The 24,618-nt window shown below is 50.5% G+C and overlaps 1 protein-coding gene across 1 annotated transcript in view; it reads right to left on the bottom strand.

Annotated features, from left to right (window-relative positions):
* The window catches only part of Shb (SH2 domain containing adaptor protein B), a 113,044-nt gene that overhangs the window by 19,703 nt on the left and 68,723 nt on the right, over positions 1-24,618 (bottom strand). Inside the window, exons 3-5 of the mRNA XM_057790589.1 lie at positions 19,062-19,277; positions 5,628-5,799; positions 2,609-2,728 (exon numbers count right to left, since the gene is read on the bottom strand). Coding sequence (XP_057646572.1) covers positions 2,609-2,728; positions 5,628-5,799; positions 19,062-19,277 — 508 coding nt within the window. The remainder of the gene's footprint in view (positions 1-2,608; positions 2,729-5,627; positions 5,800-19,061; positions 19,278-24,618) is intronic.

The raw sequence follows: 24,618 nt of genomic DNA, 5'->3' as shown, positions 1-24,618 counted from the left end.
GGCCCTGCTCTAGGGGAATAGGCTTCTCCAAGTACATTCTCCTCCACAGACCTTTCTCACAGAAAGACCCAATACCCACATGAAAATGGCCGGAGGCCGAGAAGAGGAATAGCTGGAATTCCAATGTCAGCTTGCAACCTGTCTTGTGTGGTGTGGGGCTGCCATTCTGCACTCAGCACTGGCAGCAGGCCTGAAGATGTAAGAAACCACATACTGCATACAGGCTGGCAAAGGTGGTGCTTGTCCAAAGCAGCCAGTACCCACATACCACGGCCGCCCTGTTTGTGGACGAGGGTCACAGAACATGTTTGTTCTGGGAAGCACGGCTTCAAGGAAAGACTGCCTAGATGAGCAGCACTCTGACCACCAGGGTGGTACTCTAATGGCGCTAGACGAGCAAACCAAAGCCTCCTGCTCCAGCTCTTGTGTGGAAGAGCAGTCGCTACACAGCAGGCCTGGTGGTTACATCAGACAGGGCAGGTACAACAAACCAGACCTCAGGCTGGTGGCCAAGGGCTCTTTGTGCAGCATGCTAGATGCCACTGGCTGGGGAAGTGCAGCTGATTTAGCCAGAGAATGCCCACCAAGCAAAGTAGAGGCTGAATCCACAGGCAGGGACACATGGGGAGCCAGTGGTGTCCATAAAGACTGTCAAAGTCTGACTTTTGTTGGTCACACGCTGATGATGCAAACAGACAAGCGAAGTGACTTTACCAAACAGTGAGCGGCAGAACACGACACCTTCTACACTTTGGACCACAAGGTGTCACGATAGAATCCCAGCTGGCCTATAACCTGCTTCGTAGACCAGGCTGGCCTCAAACTCACAGCTATCCACCTGCCTCTGCCTCACATGTGCTAGGAATAAAGGCATGTGATACCACAGCCCAACCACAAGTTTCTTAACTAGACAACGAGCATCTTCGAGGCTACTAGCAGCAAACAGGGACAGGGTAGGAACTTTACCAGGTCACATGGGCGATGCTGATTGAACTAGATGCTTGTTACTTAGGAACAGGTCACCATCCCAGTCCACAGACGAGGACAGGGAGGCTCAAAATTGTGAAGGCCACAGCCAAGGAGGGAGGAGGCTACCACAGCACCCAGACCACCTGAATGACAAGCCTATCACTATAAAAGCAGAATCAACGTCCAACCCCTAGAGAGGGCCCCAATCCAATGGCACATGGCAAGGATGAAGGGGCCAAGCCCTGACCTCTGGAACCAACCCATGACTTGGTTTTTATGCAGACTGGGTAACGAGGAGTTGTTGCTCAAGGAGGTAGAAGCATGGATGACGCTGGGTTCACTGGAGTCATTTCTTCAGCAGCTGGCTGCAGACTCCTCAAACACTCCAACACACCATAGGTTCTCAGCAGACCGTTTCCCATAATCCCACATGGTCATGGCACACAACCAGATTGCTTTTTTTAGGGGTGGGCATGTCTCCATGCATCAAATGTGAAGGCTGATACCTGACAAGGCCCTGCCCTGGCACACAGGGCCTCTGTTCCTCCTACTGAGCAGGGCTTCTCGAGAGGCTCCTCCACAGTGCCAGACAATGGAGATTCTAGGAGAAATGTGACCCCTGAGGAATGAACGCCGAGACAGAGAAAGAGAGACAACAAAGCCAGCAGCACCAGGGCCCTTGATGGCAGCAGGCTATCCAGGGCTATGGGTATAGGTTGGCCACACGACAGGGTGCCCACCCCGCCAGCAAGGGTGCCAGCTTTCCTGAAAGAAGTGCTGCCAAGCCCACTCTCCATCAGGAGCCTCTGGCAAGGATCTAGGGCAGAGGGGAGGCAAGGTACCCAGTATGTCTACATGCAGGACCTGGGTCACACTCCAATTATGTCACAAATTCTGTGTCCTTAAGAGTTCCTCTTCCTCTGAGCCTCCATTTTCTTATCTATAAAATGGAGTCTAGATCTCTACTTGGGTCCTGCCTAGCAACATCAATAAACAACAGAACACTCAACATGGAAAAACAACAACAACAAAAAAAACAACTCTTTTCTTATTTCTAAACCTGTTTACTTCAATAGCTCATGGGTCAGAAAGACCTGGCAACCCGCAGAGCAGCCATAGGCGATAACCCCAGTGGGGTTCTTTCTAGCTCACGGCATTCCCTCCCAAACTCTGTGGAGTTTACAGAAGGCACCTGCCCAGGGACGCTCTGACAACAGGAAGGTTTCTCACAACAGCAACCCAGCACATGGAGGGTCAGACATGCTTATCAGTCACCTGCTCTGCGGGTCTCAGTTTCCCAGTCTACAGAGTGAGGCAACATGTTCCTCACCAGAGGACTGTATGAAGTTGGAGACGAGCGAGATGTGCTAAGAGCCAAGCACAGGTCTGGGCTCACTGCACACGAGAGCTCTTCCTAGCTAGTGACCACACTTCTGAGGACAAACCTCTCTCCTCTGGGAAAGCTGCAGGGGGCATCAATCACAGCTTCTCTGGGTCCCCATTAAAAACTACATTAAAAACCAGGTTGAAATAACTCACGCAGACAAGTTCTTGGGGAAACGGAGTGTATCCTTTCTTTATGAGACCCATGCAGGCACACTCCACTGTTCGGGGTAGGCAGAGGGCATGAGGTACTCACTTGAGGGAGAGGGAGTAGTCGTGTTTGCTGGTCTGGCTGTTCCGGACAAGGTAGCTACACTCCTTACAGAGTCGCAGCAGATTCTCAGCGTCACTTCTGCTGATGGCTCCATGATACCATCTGGGGAGAGAACAAGAGGGGAGTCAGAGTTGGGTGGGTCAGTGGGTCAGCCCCCCCCCCTCCGTGACCTCTGAGGAGGCTCAGTGCCCTCAGAGGGCAGCTGCTGACTCCAGCCTCCTGTGGGGAGGCTCGACAGCTGCTCTGTCAGTGTCTGCCACAGGTCAGATTCTGAGGGAGAAGAGCGACAGACCCCTGGGTCCCTTCCCATGCAAGGCTCGTGGGCCATGCAGACAATCAGGTACTCTGTGCCCATCCAGTTTGCCCTGTGGTGACAGGTGCTAAGGAGATGAAAGTGAAGCCGGATCCCACAGTTGGGGCTGTGTCAGGCAGGGCGACCAGGAAAGCCTGTGCAGACCAGAGGAGGAAAGGAAGCCCCGAAGAACGGCGGCAACAAAGAACCTGTTGTGGCAGAGTCTAGTGTGGGCATAGGACTAGTCTGGGAAGGGTGTTGGAAAGAACAGCCAGAGAGGTAACAGGGAAAGAGTAGTGGAGACAGGAGCAGGCAGTGTGGCCCAGGCCTTTCTGAGGTGGGCCAGGGAATTTCTTTCAATCAAATGGGCTCCTAGAACATGCCAACAGGAAGCCTCATGGGCAAAGGAGGACAGCTCACTAATCTGCAAGAGCCTGGCTGGCCCCTGCTCCAGTGAAGTGGCCCCGGCACTAGCTGGGTAAATAAGAATCCCAGCATTGCATTTCTGGATACAACATGAGCCAGAGAAGGAGGAGGGCGTGTGGTGCAGGGGGCAGATGGCTCCACCTGGACACAGAATGGATCCGTCACCATGAATCTGTGACTGGGAAAACTGGAGACGAAATCTCAACGGGGCAGCAAAGGCCTTTAGTGACAAGGAGGAGGGACTCCCCAAACCTCCTCTGCGTCTGTGCCAGGTCCACAAACGGAGCACTGCAGCAGCAGAAGTGACTATATGGTGGGATGTCAGATGTGTGTGTGAGTGAGTGAGTGAGTGTGTATGTGAGAGAGAGAGAATACACACTACAGACTGTCAATCTGTCTGTCTTCTATGGTTACACAGAAAGAGAACACAGGTTGGGGATGTTTAGGCTATCATAATCAGAAAATTTCCAGGGATGTTGGGCCCTAAGGCAGCCATGGGGAGAAACAGCCAAACAAAAACAAAGTTGGCTTCACAAGCAAGCGGCCCCAGGCATGGAGAGTCCAGGCTCAGGAGGGCGGCCTGAGTGGCATCCCCCAGCAAGCTGACAAAAGCATTTTATTAGGATCACATTTCTAGTCAGCTGAAACTGAGCTGTCCTCAGGGAAGGCAGGAAAAGTTCCCTAGGTAATTGCTGTCCGTTGTCTGCCCTCCCTGAGCATAGGGACTGGAAGAGAGACAGAGAGAGAGGCCCCAGGGGCCTTGTTAAGGGTAGTTCCTGGTGGCAAACAGGTAAGATGTAAGGTCCTGTCCTGGCTGCTTTATGTTCAAAGAAAGGAGGGGCCAGGAGTAGAGGATCAAAAAGAGGGCAAAGGGCACTGGATCAGGAGCCAGGAGATCAGCAGGCAGCCTGTCGGTAGGAGGCCGGAGATCACAGGCTGTCTTGGGCATTTGGCCTAGTAGTGTTGGATCTGAGCAAGGGACCAGCTGGAAACACGCTGAAGCCTGTGGAGATGGCCAGCCAGGTCAGACTCAAGGGGTCAGGGAGACTCAACCACTGTCATTCAACCCAACCAATAGCAACTGGTTTCTCCAGTATTTACTCACTATACCCTTCATCTCATGGGGCTGACACGGAGAGGAAGCCAGTCTGGACAGCACCGGTGTCCCATGGGAACCAGGAGCTGGGATGAGGCAGGACTACTGTGGTGGGAGGTACCCCCTTCAGCACTAACAGTCAGGAAAGCCCTGGAGAAGGACACCCAGCCTGAGAACTGGTATCACCCAGGTCTAGACTGGTAAGAACTCACTGCATACGGAAGGACCGTTGCTGTAACCATGCCAGCAATAGCTACCACTCACTTTACAATGCAGACCTACTCTGAGCCAGCAACACCAACCTCTCACTTTATGCTCCCCCCCAAAAAAATATTTATTTATTTAAGATAGGGTTTCTTTCTCTAGCTGTTCTAGAACTCACTCTAGAGCAGGATGGCCTCAAACTCATAGAGTTCCTTCTGCCTCTGCCTCCCGAGCGCTGGGATTAAAGGTTTGCGCCACCACCGCCACCACCGCCACCACCGCCCAGCATAATCTCTCACTCTACACCAGGCACAAGATCAGGCTGGGGGCAAGCAAAGTCCAGGCGGAGGTAACAGCAAAGAGAGAATGGGGTTCAGGTTATGAGGCTGGGCCTTAGTTTCCCTTGACTACACATAAACTTGCTAAGCCTGGAGAAACTCCCTGTAGCCAAGTACTGATGTGGTAAGAAACTGAAGCTGGGGCTTCATCCTGGAGTAGGGGAGAGTTGCAGCGACAGGGACCTGGCAGGGCAGAGGTGTCTTCGTGGTCAAGAGCAAGGGCAGTGAAAGGGCCAGTCCTGGCACAGGGCTCAGAGGAGGGGCAGGGCAGGATGGGTAGACCTCAGACTGTGACAGGTGAGAGATCTTGGAGAGTTGATGAAGGGCAAACAGACGCAGCACAAAAGCTGTGCAGTAACCCAATTTACACAGAGGGGTAGGTTTACTTCAGACATAGCAGCTAGGATGAAAAGTGACGGGAAGTGACAGCTCAAGATTTCGCAATCCCTCCTGCCAGTCACTGAGGGTGAAGGTGGCAATATGGTGTGATAAGACCGGGCCTGGCCAGGGGTCAGGAGCTTAGACCTCCCAGGAGCCTCTGTCACGAGGGGCCAGTGATCAACTGTACTTACAATAAAGACGTGGAAGAGGGCACAGCATCTAGAGGAAGCAGGGGCGGCCCCGGCACTGCATCAGTGAACTTACATTTGTTTCTCCAGAGGAATGGTGGGATCCACTCTCTCTCCCAGAATCCCACAGAACTCAGGACTCCCGTGTTTGATGGGCTTGAAGCCTCCTCCAGGAGCACGGAGCTGGCGCCGTCGGTCCCGAGAAGGTGATGGGGAAGACTGCCGCTTCTCATTGCCATTGAACTGGGCTGTGAGAATGGAAAGGAGAAGACAGATGCAACCATCACCTGGGGTCCATGCAGCACTCAGTGGGCAATATTCTGTATGGTGGCGTTTGTTTACACTAAGAAATAAAGCCTGCCTGAAGATCAGAGTGTGGAGCTAGTCACGCTAGTGAGTCATAGAAGCCAGGCAAATAGTGGCACACACCTTTCATGCCAGCACCCAGAAGACAGAGGCAGACGAATAGTTCAAGGCCACCCTGGACTACTCAAGATTGAATCAATCTAAAAGAGAAACAGAACTCACACCTTTGATCCCAGAATTTGGGAATCACACACTTTTAATACCAACATTATGGAGGTGGAGTCAGGAGTGATATGGCTGGGCAGACAGAGGAGACAGGAGCTCAGGGTATTCAGTCTGAGGACTTACAGGGAAAGGACACCCCATTTGGTCTGAGGATTTTGTAGAGGTAAGAACTAGTAGAGGCTGGATGCTCTGCTTCTCTGATCTTTCAGCTTTCACCCCCTAACATCTGACTCCGGGTTTTTATTATTAAGATCAATTGGAAATCACGGTACAATTCTGCTTTGCATTTGACACTCTGCAAGAGTAAGAGAGGATCCCCAAATGCTGGGTTTTGCTGTGGCCTAAGTGTGTCCCCAAAAGTTCCTATGCTGAATGAGTCAATGTTGGATAGCAGGCCCTTAAAGGAAGCACTTGAACTGTGAGCACCTCGGGAATGAATGCTGAGATCCTAAGCTGGATCAGCCACTGTGAACAAGAGGAATGCCCCAATTCCAGAACACCCGGGTTTTGTCTCCCACAGCTGCCAGACCAGATCACACTTGCTCTTCCTGCATCAGGCCAGGAGTTGCCAGCATCCAGAACCATAATCTCCAACAGTCCACTTTTCTTTGTGTATTATTACCTAGACTCAAACATTCTGTTATTACATAAAATGGGGCAAGACAGCCTCCCAAGACAGGACATAGAGAAATTGCCAAAGTCGGGCTGGCTGCATCTGGGTTACTGAGCCCAGTCCTGTCCCTGGAGAATCTCCCTCTATGTTTTAGCAAGGCTCACAGCTCTCCCACAAGGCCTCTGTTCTCTAAAAGGCTGGGGCAGGGGTGGAGAGAGCTCCTCCGAGGGTGTAAACTCTGCCCTCAGGTGACTTCTCCCTGTCTACCCAAGATCACATTGGTGGTCTTTGTCTTCTTCAACCTCTCCATCCTCTTCTTCCTGGAAAACCCTACTGAGCTCCACGTGGGGTCGCATGGCTTCCTGAGCCTGTTCCTCTTCATTTAGATACTATGTATGCATGGACAGAAGCAAGGGAACAAGAGAGCCCCCAGCAGGCAGAATGCTGCATGGTAACAGAGGTCCCACCACATAGACCACATACCAAGGCCACAGAGGACCTCAGCCCTTTAGAGAGAGGAAAAGATGTGTGTATGTGTGTGTGTGTGCGCGCGCGCGCGCGCGCGTGCGTGTGCATGCATGAGCAGGTGCCTACAGAAGACAAGAGTAAGCTGGAGTTATTAGCAGTTGTGAGCCATCTACTATGGGGGCTAGAACTCAACTCCAGTCCTCTAGAAGAGCAGCCAAGTGTTCTTAACCATTGAGCCATCTCTCCAGTCCTAGAACTCACACTCTTAAGGCACAGGCAACCAGGCCTTCTGACACCTACCTAGCTCCTGCTCAGGTTCAGGGCTCACTCAACTCTGTCGCCTTCAGAAGCTACTTCTCTCAGGAAACTCCAGAACTCCCTCGGCTATGGCATCTAAATCATCAGTTTCCCTACCTGGCTCCCAAGAGTCACTGAGAATGGGCTGTAGCATCATTGTTCCCACCTCACACAGTGCCTGCAAGGTAACAGGTGCTCAGTACAAAATGAAAAAACTTTAACGAGCTCATGTTTTGCTTTACTGGGAAAAAAATATCGGTTTTTCTACCAGATAAATTGGATAAAACCTAAGAATGTCCTAGTCGACACTCTAATTCCCCACTGGATTAATTTATACATCCTTTGGCATGCTTGATACTGCAGCCATGTATTTTAGTGAGAACAGGTGGTGATGAATGACAAGCTTAATTAGGCAAATCATTTCACCTAAAACACAAATATACAAACTCCAAGTGCAGTGATTCGACAGCCAAAGGGGGAGGGGGACCTAACAAAAGCTCCAAATACAACCGTTCCCATCCCTTCTAATTAAGTTTCTCTTTAATCTGCAATTTAAATGGCAATTCTTTTAATTTAGTGGTTTTCTGTGAGAGATAAAGACCCAATCCCTCAGAAGAATATCTGCATTTAGAGGAAAACACGCTGCCCCCACGAGTTGTTCCAATGACAGAACTTAATGAGTCCCACCGATAGGCAATTAAAGAGCAAGTTGGAATCCTGCAGGAGGGAGGGCCACTCGGGGTTGTGTAGAACGAGGAGGTGCTGAACATCTGACTTCAGTCCCCAGGCTGGAGACTAGTCCTGGTGGCGGGAGAAGGGTGACCTAGACAGTGTCCTCAGGGTCAGCAAGTCAGCACCTTCGCTTGGCCCCAGATGTCTACCCAAAAGTTGTGTTTAGGGGACGGGGCTCATTATTCAAGGGCTCCCATTTGTTTTACTGGGCTTTCTAGACAGTCTCAAAGCTGGTGCTCCCTCTCTAATAACCTCCATAGTGCTCCTGCTACGGTGTGCTCCTGGCAAGCATGGATGTGTGCGGAACAGCAAAGATGAGCCCAGGACTCCACATCCACAGGGCCAGGCTTACCCCAATCTGTCTTTCCTTCTTCATGAGAACAGCCAAGGTCTAGGTGGACGGAAGCTGTGGTCTCCCTCACTTGGTCGCTGCTCCATCTGAGTGGCATATAGAGGCTTCCCACGACTGGCTAGCCTCTCCCTGTGGTAGCGTGTCTGCTGCTCCAGGGACAGTCACTCTGCCCAGCACCTGGGAAGGTTTCCCTTTAGCTCTCTCCAGTCCCCTGTCAGCTGAGTTTACTCTATAGCCCAGCCTGGAGAGGATCTTAGAAAAAGCATGAGCTGTTACAGTTTAGCGGTAGAGTTCTTGCCTAGCACACACAAGGTCATGGGTTCCATCCCCAACACTAATAAAATGATGGGGGGTTGTTGTTGCTTCAGTGTTGTCTCCTTCCTGTCCACTGTTCAGAGCAGACCGCAGCCTCCTCGGCGCAGCCCTTCACTGGTTCCCCAGTGGCCTGGGTTCAAAGGCAAAACCTCCTCACCCTACTTAGTGCTCAAAGTCCTTAGTAAGTTGGAGGCTGCCCGACCTTCTTCACCTGATGCTCTAGTCTAGGCTGGCTGGTCCCTAACATCACCTGCCACCTGCCTTCCGGCTTCTGCTTTGTCTCTGTCTAGCCTTAGCCTTCAGAATGTCTTTCTTTATTATGCTGCAAAAAATTCTAGCTATTCCACAAAGTACAGCCTGAAGGGTTTGCCCCCTAGAGTGGCTTTGCCCCAGGCCCCCAGGCAGAATCCCTTTAGCCCTGAAGGGCTCAGCCCACACAGCGAGGTCAGCATCTGCCTATTTCAACAAAGAATGCAGCCATTTCCACAGAACCAGATGGATTCAGCCCAGTCCCTTTCTGCCATGCAGCTGGCTCCAGGGAATGGCCCACAGCCTAAAGCAAGGCTAGGGAGGAGCAGCAGCTCTGCATCCCAACTTGAGAGTCAGGGACACCTGGCTTTCACCCTCACCCCCCCACCCTGGCACCATTCCGTACCGTGATGCTAGGAGTATTTCTAAACTTCTCTAAGCTCAGTGTCCACATCTACCAACCAGGGCTGATAACAACATGGTAAGTAGGGGCAGGCTGTGGAAATGGTTCAGGCAGGTCCTTCATCAGTGGCTGACACCTCTCCACAGTCACACTCACGAGGGGTGTGTGGGTGTATATGTGTGTTTTCATATATTCACAAAGACAGTGTCCTGTATCAGAACTGGCTTCTTCAGAGTTTTTGTACTGTTTATCGCTAACTCTCCAGTGCCCAGAACAGGACCTGGTATACAGGTGATAATCAATACCTATTGAATGAGAAGTCTCCGCCTAGCTCTGTGGGGCCATCCCGTCTCCATTCATCCCTGCAGGCTGCACTCTCTGTGCCAGTGGGTTCTGGGCATTGAGGTCAGATCTTCAGGCTTGGAGGCAATGCCCTTAACCACCAAACCACCTTGCCAGTCTCAATCAAGTTCTTTTAGAACCCTCTTGAAAATGATTTCATTTTATATTTAGTACTTCTACAGAAGATCTGAGAACACATTCCCTCTAATCACCACAGACATCTGTAAGACTGGTACCACTGTGCCCTTGTTATAAACAAGGCCTGTGTGGCCAGAGAACTTGGCCTAGCTAGTGAGGCAGGCTGCCATGCTAGGCTCCTGGCTGGGCCATCCTCCAACCTAGTGTTACCCCTAGTGGGGTTGGCACTGCCTTGCTGGTCAGCCTGCAGCCTCTGGCTCTCCATTTTCTAGCATAGGACTAAGCCTCCTGCAGCAGAGACAGCAAGACCAAAGAGGAAGCAGACAGTGTGCAGAGACTCCGGCTGCTACAGGTCCCCTGAGCCTCTCCACAGATAAACCAGAATTGAGGTGCAGCCCTCTCTGTAAACCTTTGGGATACACAGGCGGGGCTGGCACTGCTCTGAGTCTGCACTTGTTCACTGACGCCCTGATACTCTGAAAGAGACAAGGTGCCCAGGAACCTCTTTCATGCAGTGTTCTGAATACAACCCTGAATGCAGGGAGCCAGGTGGATGTCGACATGGTGAGGAGGGGAGACTGCACACTGGTTTCGGAGCTGGAGTGGCCTAAGAACATCTGCACAATGCACTCAATCAACACTCGTGAACAACTGAACTTGCCTTCTGTACTAGCAGGCCTCTGCGGCCAGTGTTCCAAACCTGCATCCTACATTATATCACTGACCTTACCAACACACACGCAGATACCTGAGAACCCCAGTTTACAGATAAGGAGACAGAGATCCCTCTTCCCACCCTCCTGTGCGGGTGAGTCTGTTCACCCCTCCCCTCGGCCCTCCCTCTAGGAAGGCTATACGGAGGGCAGCCTCACAAAGGTTTGTATCTCCAGGATCATGAAGAGGTCTCTGAGTTCACCTTGAGGACACACACAGGCCCTGGGCACTACTGTCACCTTCATAGGATGTGTGAGACAGGGCTGGTGACTCTGAGAGAACACCGCCATCACACAGCTGTGCCTGGCCTGGGACGGTAGACATAGGACAGCCAAAGGGGCTCACCTCTGCCTGATTCATGATTGTTCCCCACAAAGAAAACACGGACACCAGAGCTGAGTGCTGGCTGCGGGAGACCTAGATAGGCCTCCTCCACTGACAGAAGCCATCTTCTCCATCACAATTCATTCCACAGGTAAGAAACATGGGGCTAGAAATGGGACCTACTCCTCCAGTTAACCAGCCCTGAACGTGGGCTTGAAGCAAGGTCTCCATCTTAGCCTTAGCAAGTTCAGCACAATCTCCTTGGGGTACAACAGGTCTCAAGAGCCCACAGTAGTAATGACAGGAATGACAACATCCACCAACCGAGCCCCAACCTTAGTGCCTAGTGTCACCCTCATTCTACCGATGAGGAAACACAGACAGACTTGTCACTGATAGCAAATGGCAGCTTTAAACGCAGATTCCTTCCTGAGCTCAGGGCTGGGCTCACCTGTCTGTCACCTGTTACTGGGAACTGCTCAAGGCTAAGGGCCTGTGATTTGTAACCTTTTCATCTGCAGACACTCACAAGACTCCAGGAACCTGGGGAAAGTGATTATCCCTCCATCTGCAAGCCCAGGGAGCTGCCTAGCACAGGCTAGCACTTGAGGAAGTCAGTCCACAAGCCCAAGCTCCAGCCCGGTGTATCTTTGTGCCACTGCTCACTGCAGACGAGGGTGCAAGAGGGAAGACAAGCCAGTGGTCGCAGTGCTCACAAGGCTGCTGGCAGTGGCTTCCCCCTCAGACAGGAAAGGCACACTTTCAGTTTCTCAGAGGGAATTCAGGAAGGAAGGAGGTCAGGCAGGTCAGCAGCCACACAAAAGTGTCCTCCTACTCAAGACTGGCCTCATGTGGCTAAGACACAGGTGTCCAGCACCCAAGAGGGACAAGAACACAAAGAACCTGCAGGCACACAGCCACTAGCAGAGTCTAGTCTGGGACAGCATCTGGGACTTGTGTGACCAGGCCTGACTCAGCAATGTCACAAACATCCCAGCACTCAGTGGGCACCAGGTATGGGCTGGGTGGGGACCCAGTTGTGCACAAGGCAGGCTTTGGCCTCTCACAGCTTACAGTCTCCATCCCCAGGATGATCTCTGACCTGCTCAGCAGAAGGACAAGGCTACTCACTGGCCTCCACACCGGAAAAGAAGGCATTTGTGGGAACGTTTCTAACAGCACAATTAATAGAGGACTCAAAGCTATGACACGCTGGTGCCTTTGTTTTCACTTTTTAAAAGATTACTAAATAAACTCATTAATGCGTCAGATACAAAACCCAACCAGAGAAATCTGTCCTCAGTAACATTTCAAGTGAGGGATCCCACAGTTCTCACTGAACCCCACCCCTCGGTAGACCTGTTGTTCATGTGCATGTTAAACATTAATTTCGGCTGTTATTCATTACACAGCAAAAAGTTCCCCAAACACACACAATTATTAATTTCCTCACAGGCCCAAGGCATTCTGGGAGGTCATGAAGGAGGCTGTAGGCTTTCTGGGACTGAGGGATGCCTGTTGTGTGGCAGCCTGTGACCAGGTCTGAAACTCCCTGTGGGAGACCCTGCAGACTCTGGGCCCTCAAGGAGATATAAGGAGCAGCAAGTGTGAGCTGTGCACAAAGCACACAGCCCCAGAGCACCGTCTTCAGGGTATGTGCACCGTTGGGGGCAGGGACTAGCACTAAGACAAGAGAGCAAGTGGAGCAATTGCTTCTACCCCAGGAACCACCCAAGCTACCCTATACCAGGTTCACATACACCTTTTCCAGAGGAAGCCAATGTGACAGTGGCAAGGGTAAGCACTTTTCCTTCAGATGGACCCAAGCTACCCTATACCAGGTTAACATGTGGAAGCCAATGTGACGGTGGCGAGGGTAAGCACTTTCACTTCAGATGACCCAAGCTCACTGCCAAGTGACTTGCAGCTAAGCTGCTCCCTCCCTCTGAGCTCCAGTGCTGCCCTTCATATTAAGACAGGGAAATAATACCCACCCGGCAGGGCTTTATAAGGTTACTCTAAAAGCGGGTCTGTAATTGCTGCTCAATAAAAGCTGGCTTCCTATGCACTCCTCCCTGCCCATCCACCATACCTGGGTTCCTTTAAGTCAGCCACTGAGCTGGCTCTGATGACTCAGAGCTGTATAGGAAACAGCCATACCTAAAACGTCACTCTCCCGTTCTCTGGCCTTTCCGACGCCCTGCCTAATGTTGAGAAGGGCTACCTGTGGAGCGCTGGCACAGCATGAGCACCCATGGGACCAGGGTGACAAGGGTGTATGTACCTGGCTGTTCCAGAATGTGACAGGAGGCCCAGCCCGACCTGGGATGGTGAGATGGGACTGTCATGTCAGGGAAGACTTCCTGGAAGGGCTGCCACTGGTTAACCTGAGAAGAGTTGTGATGCCCCTCCCTGGCTCCCTCAGCCCCACTCCTAAGCACAGGGTGTAATCAGGGAACTGGAGGTCTCCACATGGGGTCCCCCGGGAACTTGTCAGGGCTCGGGTGGCTATGGGCGCAGTGACACTTCCTACAGTGGCTTACTTGTAACTCAAGTTCAAAGCTCCTAATCTAGGAAGGCAAGCACATCACTTCTAGAACGGGGTGAACAAGGAGTGAGGGCTGGGTGGTGGCAGCTGACACGGAGTGGAGGGCCAGGGTCCCCACTGAAGAACTGCTTTCCAGGCCTCCCGGACCTCTTCCCATTGCCAGGCAGAACTAGGAATGAGGCTGTAAACGAGGCCTCCACGGCTGCTAAGAGCCTCTTCATGAAGCACTGTTTCTATAGTAAGCTTTATTTAATTCAGCAAGCCCCTCCTGAACTCCAGAAACAAACCTCAAAGGCACAACCCTTTGTCTTTTTTTTTTTCTTTCTAGAGATTATTTATTTATTATGTATACAGTGTCCTGTCTACTATTTGCCTGCACGCCAGAAGAAGGCTTCGGATTTTATTATATATACATGATTCTAAGTCGCCAAGTGGTTGCTGGGAACTGAACTCAGGTCCTCTGGAAGAGCAGTCGATGCTCTTAGCCTCTGAGTCATCTCTCCAGCCCTCTTTTTGTTTTTTCTTTTTTCCCTCCTTGAGACAGGGTTTCTGTGCCCTGGAACTCACTCTGCAGACCAGGCTGGTCTTCAACTTAAGAGATCTCCCTGCCTCTGCCTCCCGAGTACTGGGATTAGAGGTGTGCACCACCTCCGCCTGACTGACACATGTCTTTTTATCCAGAGATTTTCCTGGATCATTAGAAGCTCATGTTGCAAGATTTGTGACCATCACCTCTTTTTAGATGAGAAACCTAGGGTCAGGGAGGTGAGCATCCTGCCTGGGGGCTAACTCCTGCCCGTTGGTCTTAATGGATGAGACACACTTTGAAAGGCAGATCAACATGCCCAGGAGATTGTATAGGGCACAGACAAGGGCCCTTAGTAATGGCTGAGAGATAAGCCCATCTGAGCATGTTCTGTTTTCTATCTCTGCCTCTGGCGGAACCTAGGACACTGAAGAGAGACAACCTTGAGATGGTGAGCGGCAGAAGAAGCAACTGTCTCTCTAAGGCCCACAGCCCCCCTCTCAGGCTTACACCCCCTGGTCCTGCTGCCGGAATGCACACCATCGAGTGCTCTGATTATCTCAGACCCAACTGGCACATCTCCCACATCCACCACAAGGTCGTTTGTGGTTCTCTTCCCTGCTGCCTCAGTTTCTCCGTGACAGGAGCAAGACTGTACAGTATGCAGGGCCCTCCTTATGTTAGAAGGAGGAATTCTAGCTTGGAGCTGTCCTAATACCTCATGCTGGCATGTGAGGCAGGAGCTGCAGCAGGTGCAGGCCCCAAACATAAGTTATGTGATAGTGTAGGGGGAGGTTCTTCTGTTTGAGTGTTGCTTTCATTGGTTAAATAAAGAGACTGCCTTGGCCTTTTGATAGGGAAGCCTTAAGTGGGCGGAGTAGACAGAACAGAATGCTGGGAAGAAGGGAAGTGTGGCAGACACCATGATTCTCCTGCCCAAGTCAGACGCTGGTTAGACTCATGCTGGTAAGCCACAGTCAAGTGGCGATACACATTAATGGAAATGGGTTAATCAAGGTGTGAGAGTTAGCCAATAAGAGGCTAGAGCTAATGGACCAGGCAGTAACTTAATTAATACAATTTTGGTGTGGTTATTTTGGGGGTTAAGCTAGCTGAGCGGCGGGACATAGCCCGCCGCTCTTCCTACTACAATGTGACAGAGGGGAGGCTCAGGTATAGGCTCTGCAGTTAGACTTGGTTTTGCTACTGCCCAGGCAGGAGTCCATCTGTCCCATGCCTACAAGAAGGAAACTAAGCGTGCAGAGAGTAGCCACAAGGACACAATGAGACAAGCATACGGAAGGCATGTGGTGAGCCCACACTTTCCTGACGGGAGGCTTCAGCAGGGCTGTTGGGATCCGTTGCCAGTGAGGCAGATCTGGAGAGAACAGGTACAGTCCTTCCAGATGTCTGACAGTAGCAAGTGCCTGCCACCCAACATAATGCTTCCTCGGCCCCAGTCCTTGGTCCTAGTCACAGGCCAAGTTCTGTGCAGAACCTGTTCACCTTGCAAGCAGTCACATCAACCTTCACTACTTCAGTAAGCTCAAAAAGAAGGGTGTACCAAGGATTAAGCTAAAGAACTGGTGAGATTTCTTGTCTAACTCCCCAAGTCCTTATCCTTAACAAAATGTGCGCTGCAGAGTCCTGAGCAAAGGTAAGACTGTCCTTCCAGGGAGCTAGGACTACCTCATCCTCTCACAACATCCTCCTCCCAGAATCGTCCTGTGAACTAAGGTCCCAGTGAGACATGGACAAGAGGTCCATCTCTGTCTCTGTTTCTCTTACACAGAGAGAGAGCACGCTAGATCTTGACTGAAAAGGGCCTCTTGTCACCAGCTCAGGGCAGGGCAGGGCAGGACAGCATCCCACAGGCTATACAGCACCTTCTCTACAGACTGAGACCTGTGGTCTCCCTGCCTACTCTCAATGGCATGCTGGGGCTCCAGGGTAACAGGCATGGGCTCAGAACTGCCTACTGTCCACAGTCCTGCTGCAAAGTGAGTCTGTGCCACCCACCTTTCTCACTGCAGCTGCTACAGCAGCCTCTGAGGCTGGAAAGTCCATCCACATGGTCAAGCTCCCGCCAAGAGCCTACTTCCCCCTTCAAGGGCCCAGTTCTATGCCTTTCCAGACTTTGAAAGCATGGAAAAGGCCCCCACTCAGGTTTCCCCAACCAGCCTGAGCAGGCAGAGTCACAAAAACAGAGCAGGAAAGAGAGGAAGAGGCAGCTGTGCTCAGCAAACTTCATCTTCCACAGCTGTTCCTAAGAGCACTGCCAGTTCCCGAACACTCCAGGAACTCACTTGCATGTGCATACCTGTTCACGCACGCCCCATGTGCATGAACACTCAGATAACATTTAGCAGCCACTCAATAGGAAACTCTGCTCTTCATTCCAAAAAGCCACACTTGAGGGCTGGCAAATGGGACCGTGAGGACACTCGGCAATCCAATCAAGTTGCTGCAAAACATCATCTTTACCTGAGAAGTGGCCTGCTGGCCTCTACCCACTGCTGCCTGAGTAGAGGAGACAGACTGAAGCTTGTTCACAGTGTCCTCCAGCCCAGGAGTGATGCATCCACCTCCCTTTTCAACCCAGGAAATGAGTAGGGAAGCTCAAGGCTGTCTGGGATGAGCATAGCCAGCATCTGTTCTGGAGTGGGGCATGTGAAGCTAAGACACTTGATGAGAGAGGCAGGGCAAGAATGTGAGTGGCAGTGGCACCAGAGGTAACAAGTCAGTGACTCGAACCAAGGCCAGAATGGATGCTGTGGGTCTTTCTGTCAGCTAGTTCTATCTGAGGCCTTTTTGTGAACAACTACAGGTACAGAAGTTCTGAAACTTCCTCCGAGCATGAGTGGGCAGGTTCCAGACAGCCTTCTGAGAGATGATGTCCTCCAGGTTAAGTGTATCTCACTCGTACTTCTACACAGATGACCTAGTGATGTGAATCTGGTACAACATACTCCAACTGTGTATGTCTGGTATAAGGTCCAAACTTAAAATGATGCCTGTCTGTTGTGTGTGTGTGTGTGCGCGTGCACGCGCGTTTGGTTTTATGTGTGCATGTACCAAGGTATGTATGTGGAGATCAGGGGGTAACTGGCAAGAACTCTCGTTTTCCATCATGTGGGTTCCAGGGTTTGGACTGTGGTCAACAGGCTTGGTGGCAAACACCTTTACTTACTCACTGAGCCATCTCAGTGGCCCAAGATGTGAGATTTCTGAGCAGCTCCTAGGCAATGCTGACACTGCTGGTCAGAGACCATGCTAGAGAGTCAAGTGTCACAAGCAACAAGAGTCCTCCAGGCCCCCATGAGGATCCAGGATGAGACAGGGGAACCCGAGCACCTGTCTGTGGTGCTGACTCATGCTTGGACATAAGGTATCCGAGACAGCTGCCACTTGCCCTCTTTCTACCCTTCAATCAAGTCAGTGTTTGCAATGAGCTATTGACGGCACAAACTCCTCTCACTCTTGTTGGAGCCTACCCTCTTGGGTTCCCTTAGGTCTACAGAGGTAGCTCTGTCACGGTGTGAGAAGACTCGCAGCCCAGAGAGCAGGCAAGGGTATGTGTAGCAGGCATGGCTAGGTACCAGGGTGGCGCTCACAGAGACAAGGCTATTTGAGCAGGGTACTGGGAAGTCAGGTTCTTTCCAGGTAGGCTGTGATGCACATTTCAGGAGGAGTACTGGGGTGTGTGCAGGGCATGTCATATATCCTGGGAACAACGTAGGACACATGCTGAGGTGTCTAGAACATCACCTGAGGGGCCTACGAAGGGAAACAGAGTCTAGTTGTGCGTAAGAAAGAACATTAAATAAAACTCTAGGGGCTGGAGAGATGGCTCAGAGGTTAAGAGCATTGCCTGCTCTTCCAAAGGTCCTGAGTTCAATTCCCAGCAACCACATGGTAGCTCACAACCATCTGTAATGGGGTCTGGTGCCGCCTTCTGGCCTGCAGACATACACACAGATAGAATATTGTATACATAATAAATAAATATTTAAATAAATAAATCTCTACTAGGACTTCACTGGGATTGGATCAGTCTCCCAGTGCCCCTCTTTTTGTGTCTAAACTCTTACGTGCAGTTAAGTGGCTTGGCATCTGGCTTACATGTTTTAATCTTTCACAGAAGCAGTGCCCTTGGTTGTTATCAGCTCACTTCGAACCTCACTTACTTTTTTTTTTTTTTTTTTTGGTTTTTCGAGACAGGGTTTCTCTGTAGCTTTGGTGCCCGTCCCGGAACTAGCTCTTGTAGACCAGGTTGGTCTCAAACTCACAGAGATCCGCCTGCCTCTGCCTCCCGAGTGCTGGGATTAAAGGCGTGCGCCACCACCGCCCGGCCCTCATTTACTCTTGACTGTGCAATATTCCACCACATGGATGCACAAAATTCCTCTAAACAACGCTTGTGCCAGTCATCCCAGGGGCCCCGACTTCTCATGAGCGTAAACTGTCTTTTCTCAACTTCAGACCATCAGGGTGAGCATCAAGTCTCAGGAGTGGGCCTGAAATCAAAGAGTGTGAACAGGGGTTCTGACTTGTGGCCATACGACGTCCTAGAAAGGCTGTACTGGGGTCACTCTGATTCTGGGAGACTAAGTGAGGGGGGGCTGAGCTCCGAGCGGGCTCATGTCACAACTACAGGTGAGAAACATGGCAGCCCCTGAAGCCATGAGGGAGCAGATGAGACCCAAGGGACTCCATGAGGCCCAGGGGACCAGTCCTGCAGGTGGGGAGACTGGACTGGAAACTTGCAATGCTAGCCTGTCCTCTTTTCCCTCAGGAACCTTTATCATCTTTGCAGGGCCACTGGGCACTAGGAAAAAGAACAGCCCAATTCAACTGGTGTTAGCCTGGCCGGACTGAACCTGCTTGTATTTTGTTTACTTCAGCTGGTGCTGAGCCTTCTTCAGCGACTGCCTCCCAAGCAGGGCCATTGCTCCTACCTGCCAGGGCGGGGATGGTGACCCGGTTCCACTCCCAAGGCTGGTCGTACTCATCGGCGGGCCTGTCATCATCCTGGGGTAGCTTGCTCTCCCGCAGCCGAAGGCTCACAGTGCTCTCCGAGTCTGAGTCCACACTCTGGCCTTCGGGTTCATAAGGGGTGTCATATAACTGGATGCCTTTGTGTTGGGACCGGACACTCTCCTGCCTCTGGAATTCTGCAGGCAAAAAGGGAAGAAGCAGAGATGTCATAGACGTGTAGTCCCCAACCAAGGACCAGGTCTGATGTCAGAGCTGCCAGCCAGAGAGGTGGGGCTGGCAGAAACAATCCCTTTCTATTTCTGTCTGCCCTGCACTGAGAAAGCGCCTTCCCAGCTCTCTGGATGCGGACCTGCTTCCCAGGACCATAACTGACAACCTGACAGCAGCTCTCTCCACCGTCTTCTCCAGTTGTGAGCGGGAAACGACAAGTACCATCTGGGGCTCCGTCCAGCCCTCTTACCTGACAGTTTCACCACTGAGCCTTTCAATCCCGTTCCCAAAGAGCCACATTGGGGCAATGACCCTCCTGTGCCCACCCAGCTCATAGATTAAAGAGCCAACATGCAAAGATTTTCCTGGAGAGAACCTGGCCAGGCTACTCTTCAAGCCTGGGAAGCTGGGTGATGCCTCCCTGCAATTCTATACCCCAGAGTCTGCCCATCTGACTATGTTGGGGAACAAGAGGCGGCTTCTTCTGGGGGAGTGACATGGATGACCTAACTAGTCACCCCTGACAGCACACACATTTCAGTTGCTTATTCAGAAAAGAGAACAGAGCTACCATGATGTCGCTGGGACTCGGAACTCAGGCCTTCTTGGCCAAGCAAAGAAACTTGATTGGCTTCTAGATCACGAGCACCTGCCGTTTATGCAGCACCTTTGCTGTCGAGGCTTCTCCTGGGGAGGCTGCTATTTCTAGGAGCCAACACACTTACATCACCATGACACTGACCTGAAGATAAGGGAAACTGGGCCTGGTGGGGTAGGGCAGGAGAAAGGAACCTGCATTTGAACTCACAGCTCTGGTAGTGGAAGCGGAAAAGGACGGCAGCACCTGAGGTAGGAGCAGACTGAGCCAAGGCCCCACCACGTAAAGAACAAGCTCATCGATTGCTGACTTTTCTTTCTGAAAGTCTCACAATGTAGTCATAGAACTTCTATTATGTGGTGCAGACTAAACTTGAAGTCATGATTCTCCTGCCTCAATCTCCCCAGTGATTGGAGTATAGGCAAGGGCACTTGGTTCCAATTTTAGTTTTTTTTTTAATTGTATAAAACAATATATGTAAAACTTCTCCATTTCAGCCATTGTTACCCGGACAGTTCAGTTGCATTAAGTACAAGCACCCTTGTGCAGGCATCACCACCATCCATCCCTAAAACTTCCTCATCTTCTCAAACTAGAATTCTGTACCCATTATATGGGGCTCCTCAATTCTTCTCCCCAGCTCTTGGCAAAGTCTATCTCACCTCTCTCAGTCTGACTACTCTGGCCTGCTACTTCCTGCAAGAGAATCAGATCTGTCCTCTGAGGTTGGCTTACTGCACATGGCATTGTGTTTCCGAGGCAGGGCTGTGTGGCAGAACCTCGCTTGTCTTCAAGGCTAATTAATCCTCATCATGTGAACATCTGTTCTCCCCTTGTGCTGTGGTCCCAGGTTCAAGGAGAGAGTGGCAGTACGGCCGGCTACAAAGGTGTGTGTGACATACTTTCCAAACCAGAGGTTGGATGCATGAGATATGGCAGAGGCCACAGCCTTGCAGGACAGCTGCTGGAATACATGTGAATGACGGGTGCCTTCCCAAGCAAGAGCTGCTTCCGAACTCTGCTCTACAAGTCAAGGCCACCTCACCAAGAAAACAACGGCCCTCTTCCTGGTGTGATGAAACTGGCCAATGACTGCACACTGTCCTTCAGAACTGCATTAACTCTTGTGCCAGTATTTACCAAAGTTTACCAAGTCCCACACCGACTTTATGGCTCTGGCTTCCAGAACCATTATTGTATTTGTTGTTAAATTCATTTTAAAAAGGAAGTTTCTGTAAATATCCCAGAAGCAGTTACCTTGCCCCAACAGCTACTGATTACAAAGCCTGAATGAGAAGCAAGTCCACTAGACTGGTACCCCGCAGAGCACCCAAGGCTAGCTAGCAAGTGTTAGAGAGCTGGTGGTGACACAGGCACAAACTACGACAATCTTCATTCTCACTGGGCTGTGGTGGTGCACGTCTTTAATCCCAGCACCTGGGAGGCAGAGACAGGAACATCTCTGTCAGTAGGCCAAACTGGTCTACAGAGCGAGTTCCAGGACTGGCTCCATAGCTATTGGGAAACCCTGGGGGGGGGGGGGCACTTTCATTTTCTAGAAAGGGAGAGAATGAACAGGGAGACCCCTCTGACTGTGGCTTGCAAGCCATGTAAATGTATCTCCCAAGAGATGTCCCCATGCTTTGGTAAATGTGGCTTTTCTTGGTTTCCATGGTACCATGCTTCCCTTTGTCACACAGAGGGGAAGAAAGAACTGAGAGAGAATAAATAACACGGATTGTAAAGCACCACAAGCAACTTCACCAATTACTTCCTGAGCCCAAATACCCAGACTACTCACTGCTTTGAAGGGATCCTTGACATCTCCCTATTTGTTCTGAGGAGGACACAGATCCTGGGGACTCTGGGACTCAGCTGATAAAGCTGTCTTGGAAGAACCTCCCCCTTCTTCACTCTAAGGCACTGATTCTCAACCTTCCTAACGCTGGTAACCCTTTAATACAGGTGCACATATATTGCCATGACCTCAACCATAAAATGATTTTTGTTGCTACTTCCTAACTGCAATTTTGCTCCTGTTATGAATCATAATGAATACCTTTGTTTTCCAATGGTCTTAGGTGACCCCCGTGAAAGAGTTGTCTAACCACCCCCGCCTCAAAGGGGTCAAGACCCACAGTTTGAGAATCAGGGCTCTAAGGGCATAAAGCATCTCACAGGTACACTTTTGTGGGGACCACCATGGTCTGCCCCCCAGAAACCAATGCAGACACTCAAGTGAATGGGAGAGGAGATGAGCAAGAACTGACAGAGAGCCAGACACCATTCTATACTCCGATTCCCGTTAATTTGTTAAAATCCCAGGCACCAGTGACGACATGCCTGGAAACGCCACCTGCATACAGCTTCGTGTCAAGCAACACTGAGAAGAAACAGGCACACTATATCCACAGCCGTCTAAAAGGAAAATGTGCTGAGAACAGATTAGCTATTCAATCAGAAGGACCTGCATGACACCTCTCATGCAGGATTGATTGTTCTTTGAGAAATCTGGGTCTGTAATGGCAGCTTAGGCTGTCGGGATGCCACTGTGGCCATTAAAACCAGCTTCCCTCTGTATTACAGGATAGATATAAATTTTAATTAGGGCTCAACAATAGGGAATAGTTAAGTAAATTATGGCATGTTAACTGGATGGAATATTAAGCAGTCATTAAGATGATAAATAGGAAGATAATGTAGCTACACGGGAACACAGTTGAGCTAAAAAATAAAATACAGAAATGTTTGTGTGTTGAGAACCAAAGAATATAACTGAACTTCCTAAACAATTTCTGGCAAGGTGAACACCCACAAAGGGAATTCTGCTCCCTGCTCAGGAATTGCTCAAACCCAACATGGCACATTTTACCCCTAACATCTAAACTGAGATGACAGCAGTGTCCCAAGTACAGACATGGAATAAAGAGCTGAGAACCTACAAAGGAAGGCAAACTGCTGTTACGGAGAGGAAGAGACCACTGTTTAATTAGTTTTCAAAGTTGTTGTGAATAATGAATAAAGATGCTAGTAAAGAAAAAGATGTAATTAAGACAGAAATACGTGACACACTAAGCAGACAGGCTCTCCACCAGCCCAAGCCCCTGAAAATGAGAGCACAGTGAGCAGCTCCTTTCCCGAGAGGCTGCCAAGAGCACCACAAGTCAAGGGCCACCAGGCCAGGCCACCTGGCAGGACATCCCCTTTATTAACCAGGCCCGTTGGTGACAGTCCTCAGAGATCTAACAGGGGAGTTGGTGCCCATATGTTCAAAGCCACAAGTTATGGAGACATCACCATGCACTTCTTAAAGGAAAATGACCTTCAACACTGAGTGGCAGGCTGTGATTTCATGCCTTGTGGGCAGCAAGCAGAAATATTAAATTGACAGTGTGGGGATTTCTCTTGACCTCTGGAGTAGTAAGGTTTTCAAGTAGAACAATGAAAAAATCAGAAACAACAATGAACACATCGTACATTCTGCAGAACCAGAGAATGTTAGATCTGGAAGGAACCCTTAAGAATTCACCTGTAGCATTTACCAGAAGGGCTGGAAAAGCCAGGGTCATAACTGATAATCGAGGAAGAGAAAGAAGCAACCAGACAGGCTGAGCTTGCTACAAACCAGAAGCCCCCTGGAGTGGATGTGTTGAGGGGCTAGATCTGACGAGACGAGACACAAGCCACACTTTGCCCTGTACTTACCAACTCTCTCCCCATTTTAAAGCAGTTCTAGGTCTGCAAAAAAGCTGAACAGAAGACGGACGGATGTCCCACGTATCCTGTGCCCCTAACCACACACAGACGCCTCCATTATCAGCACACCCACACAGAAGCTAGTTGTAGCTGACGAGCCTACTGATGCCACACCATGTGAGGACAGATGTGTAATGGGATGTTCTCCCTCGCTGCAGTATGCAAGGCATTTCCACTGACACCGAATTATCTGTTGTCTGCCTAGTCTCGGCTCCTTCCTCCAACTTCTGGCATTCTCCTATTTTTCCCCATTTCCATAATTTTACCTTTTTCAGAATGACATATGGCGGGAATCAGGCAGTATGCTGACTCCTCGGATCAGCTTCTTTCTCTAAAACACATTTTCATTTCCTTTATGCTTCTTCCCCCTTTGATATTTCAATTATAGCCGTCTCTTTAAGAAACCGTGTGTGGGCCAGGCGGTGGTGGTGCACGCCTTTAATCCCAGCACTTGGGAGGCAGAGGCAGGCGGATCTCTGTGAGTTCTAGACCAGCCTGGTCTACAGAGCTAGTTCCAGGACAGGCTCCAAAACCAGAGAAACCCTGTCTCGAAAAACCAAAACAAAAAAAGAAAAAAAAAAAAAGAAAAAAAAGAAAAGAAAAGAAAAGAGAAGAAAAAAGAAATCGTGTGTGCATACTTTATACAAGTGTAGCTCCCTGCAGAGGACAGAAGAGGGTGCCGTGCCCTCTACAGCTGGAGCTCCAGGCAGTCAGTTGTAAGCCTCCAGATGTGGGTGCTGGGAACTAAACTCAGGTCCTCTGTGAAAGCTGCAAGTGCTCTTAGCTGCAGAGTCAACTCTCCAGCCCGCTCACTTCTTAGTATTTCAGCAATACTCCACTGTCTTAGGTGTTCTAGGAGTCCATCCAGATACCTACTAAAGGATATTTGGTGTAGAAGGTTCTTATGTTCATGTGTTGCCTTCATTGGTTAATGAATGAAGAAACTGCTTTGG

Source organism: Chionomys nivalis, chromosome 16, assembly GCF_950005125.1.
Source record: "Chionomys nivalis chromosome 16, mChiNiv1.1, whole genome shotgun sequence".
NCBI lineage: Eukaryota > Metazoa > Chordata > Mammalia > Rodentia > Cricetidae > Chionomys > Chionomys nivalis.
This window is presented reverse-complemented; position numbering and strand designations above follow the sequence as displayed.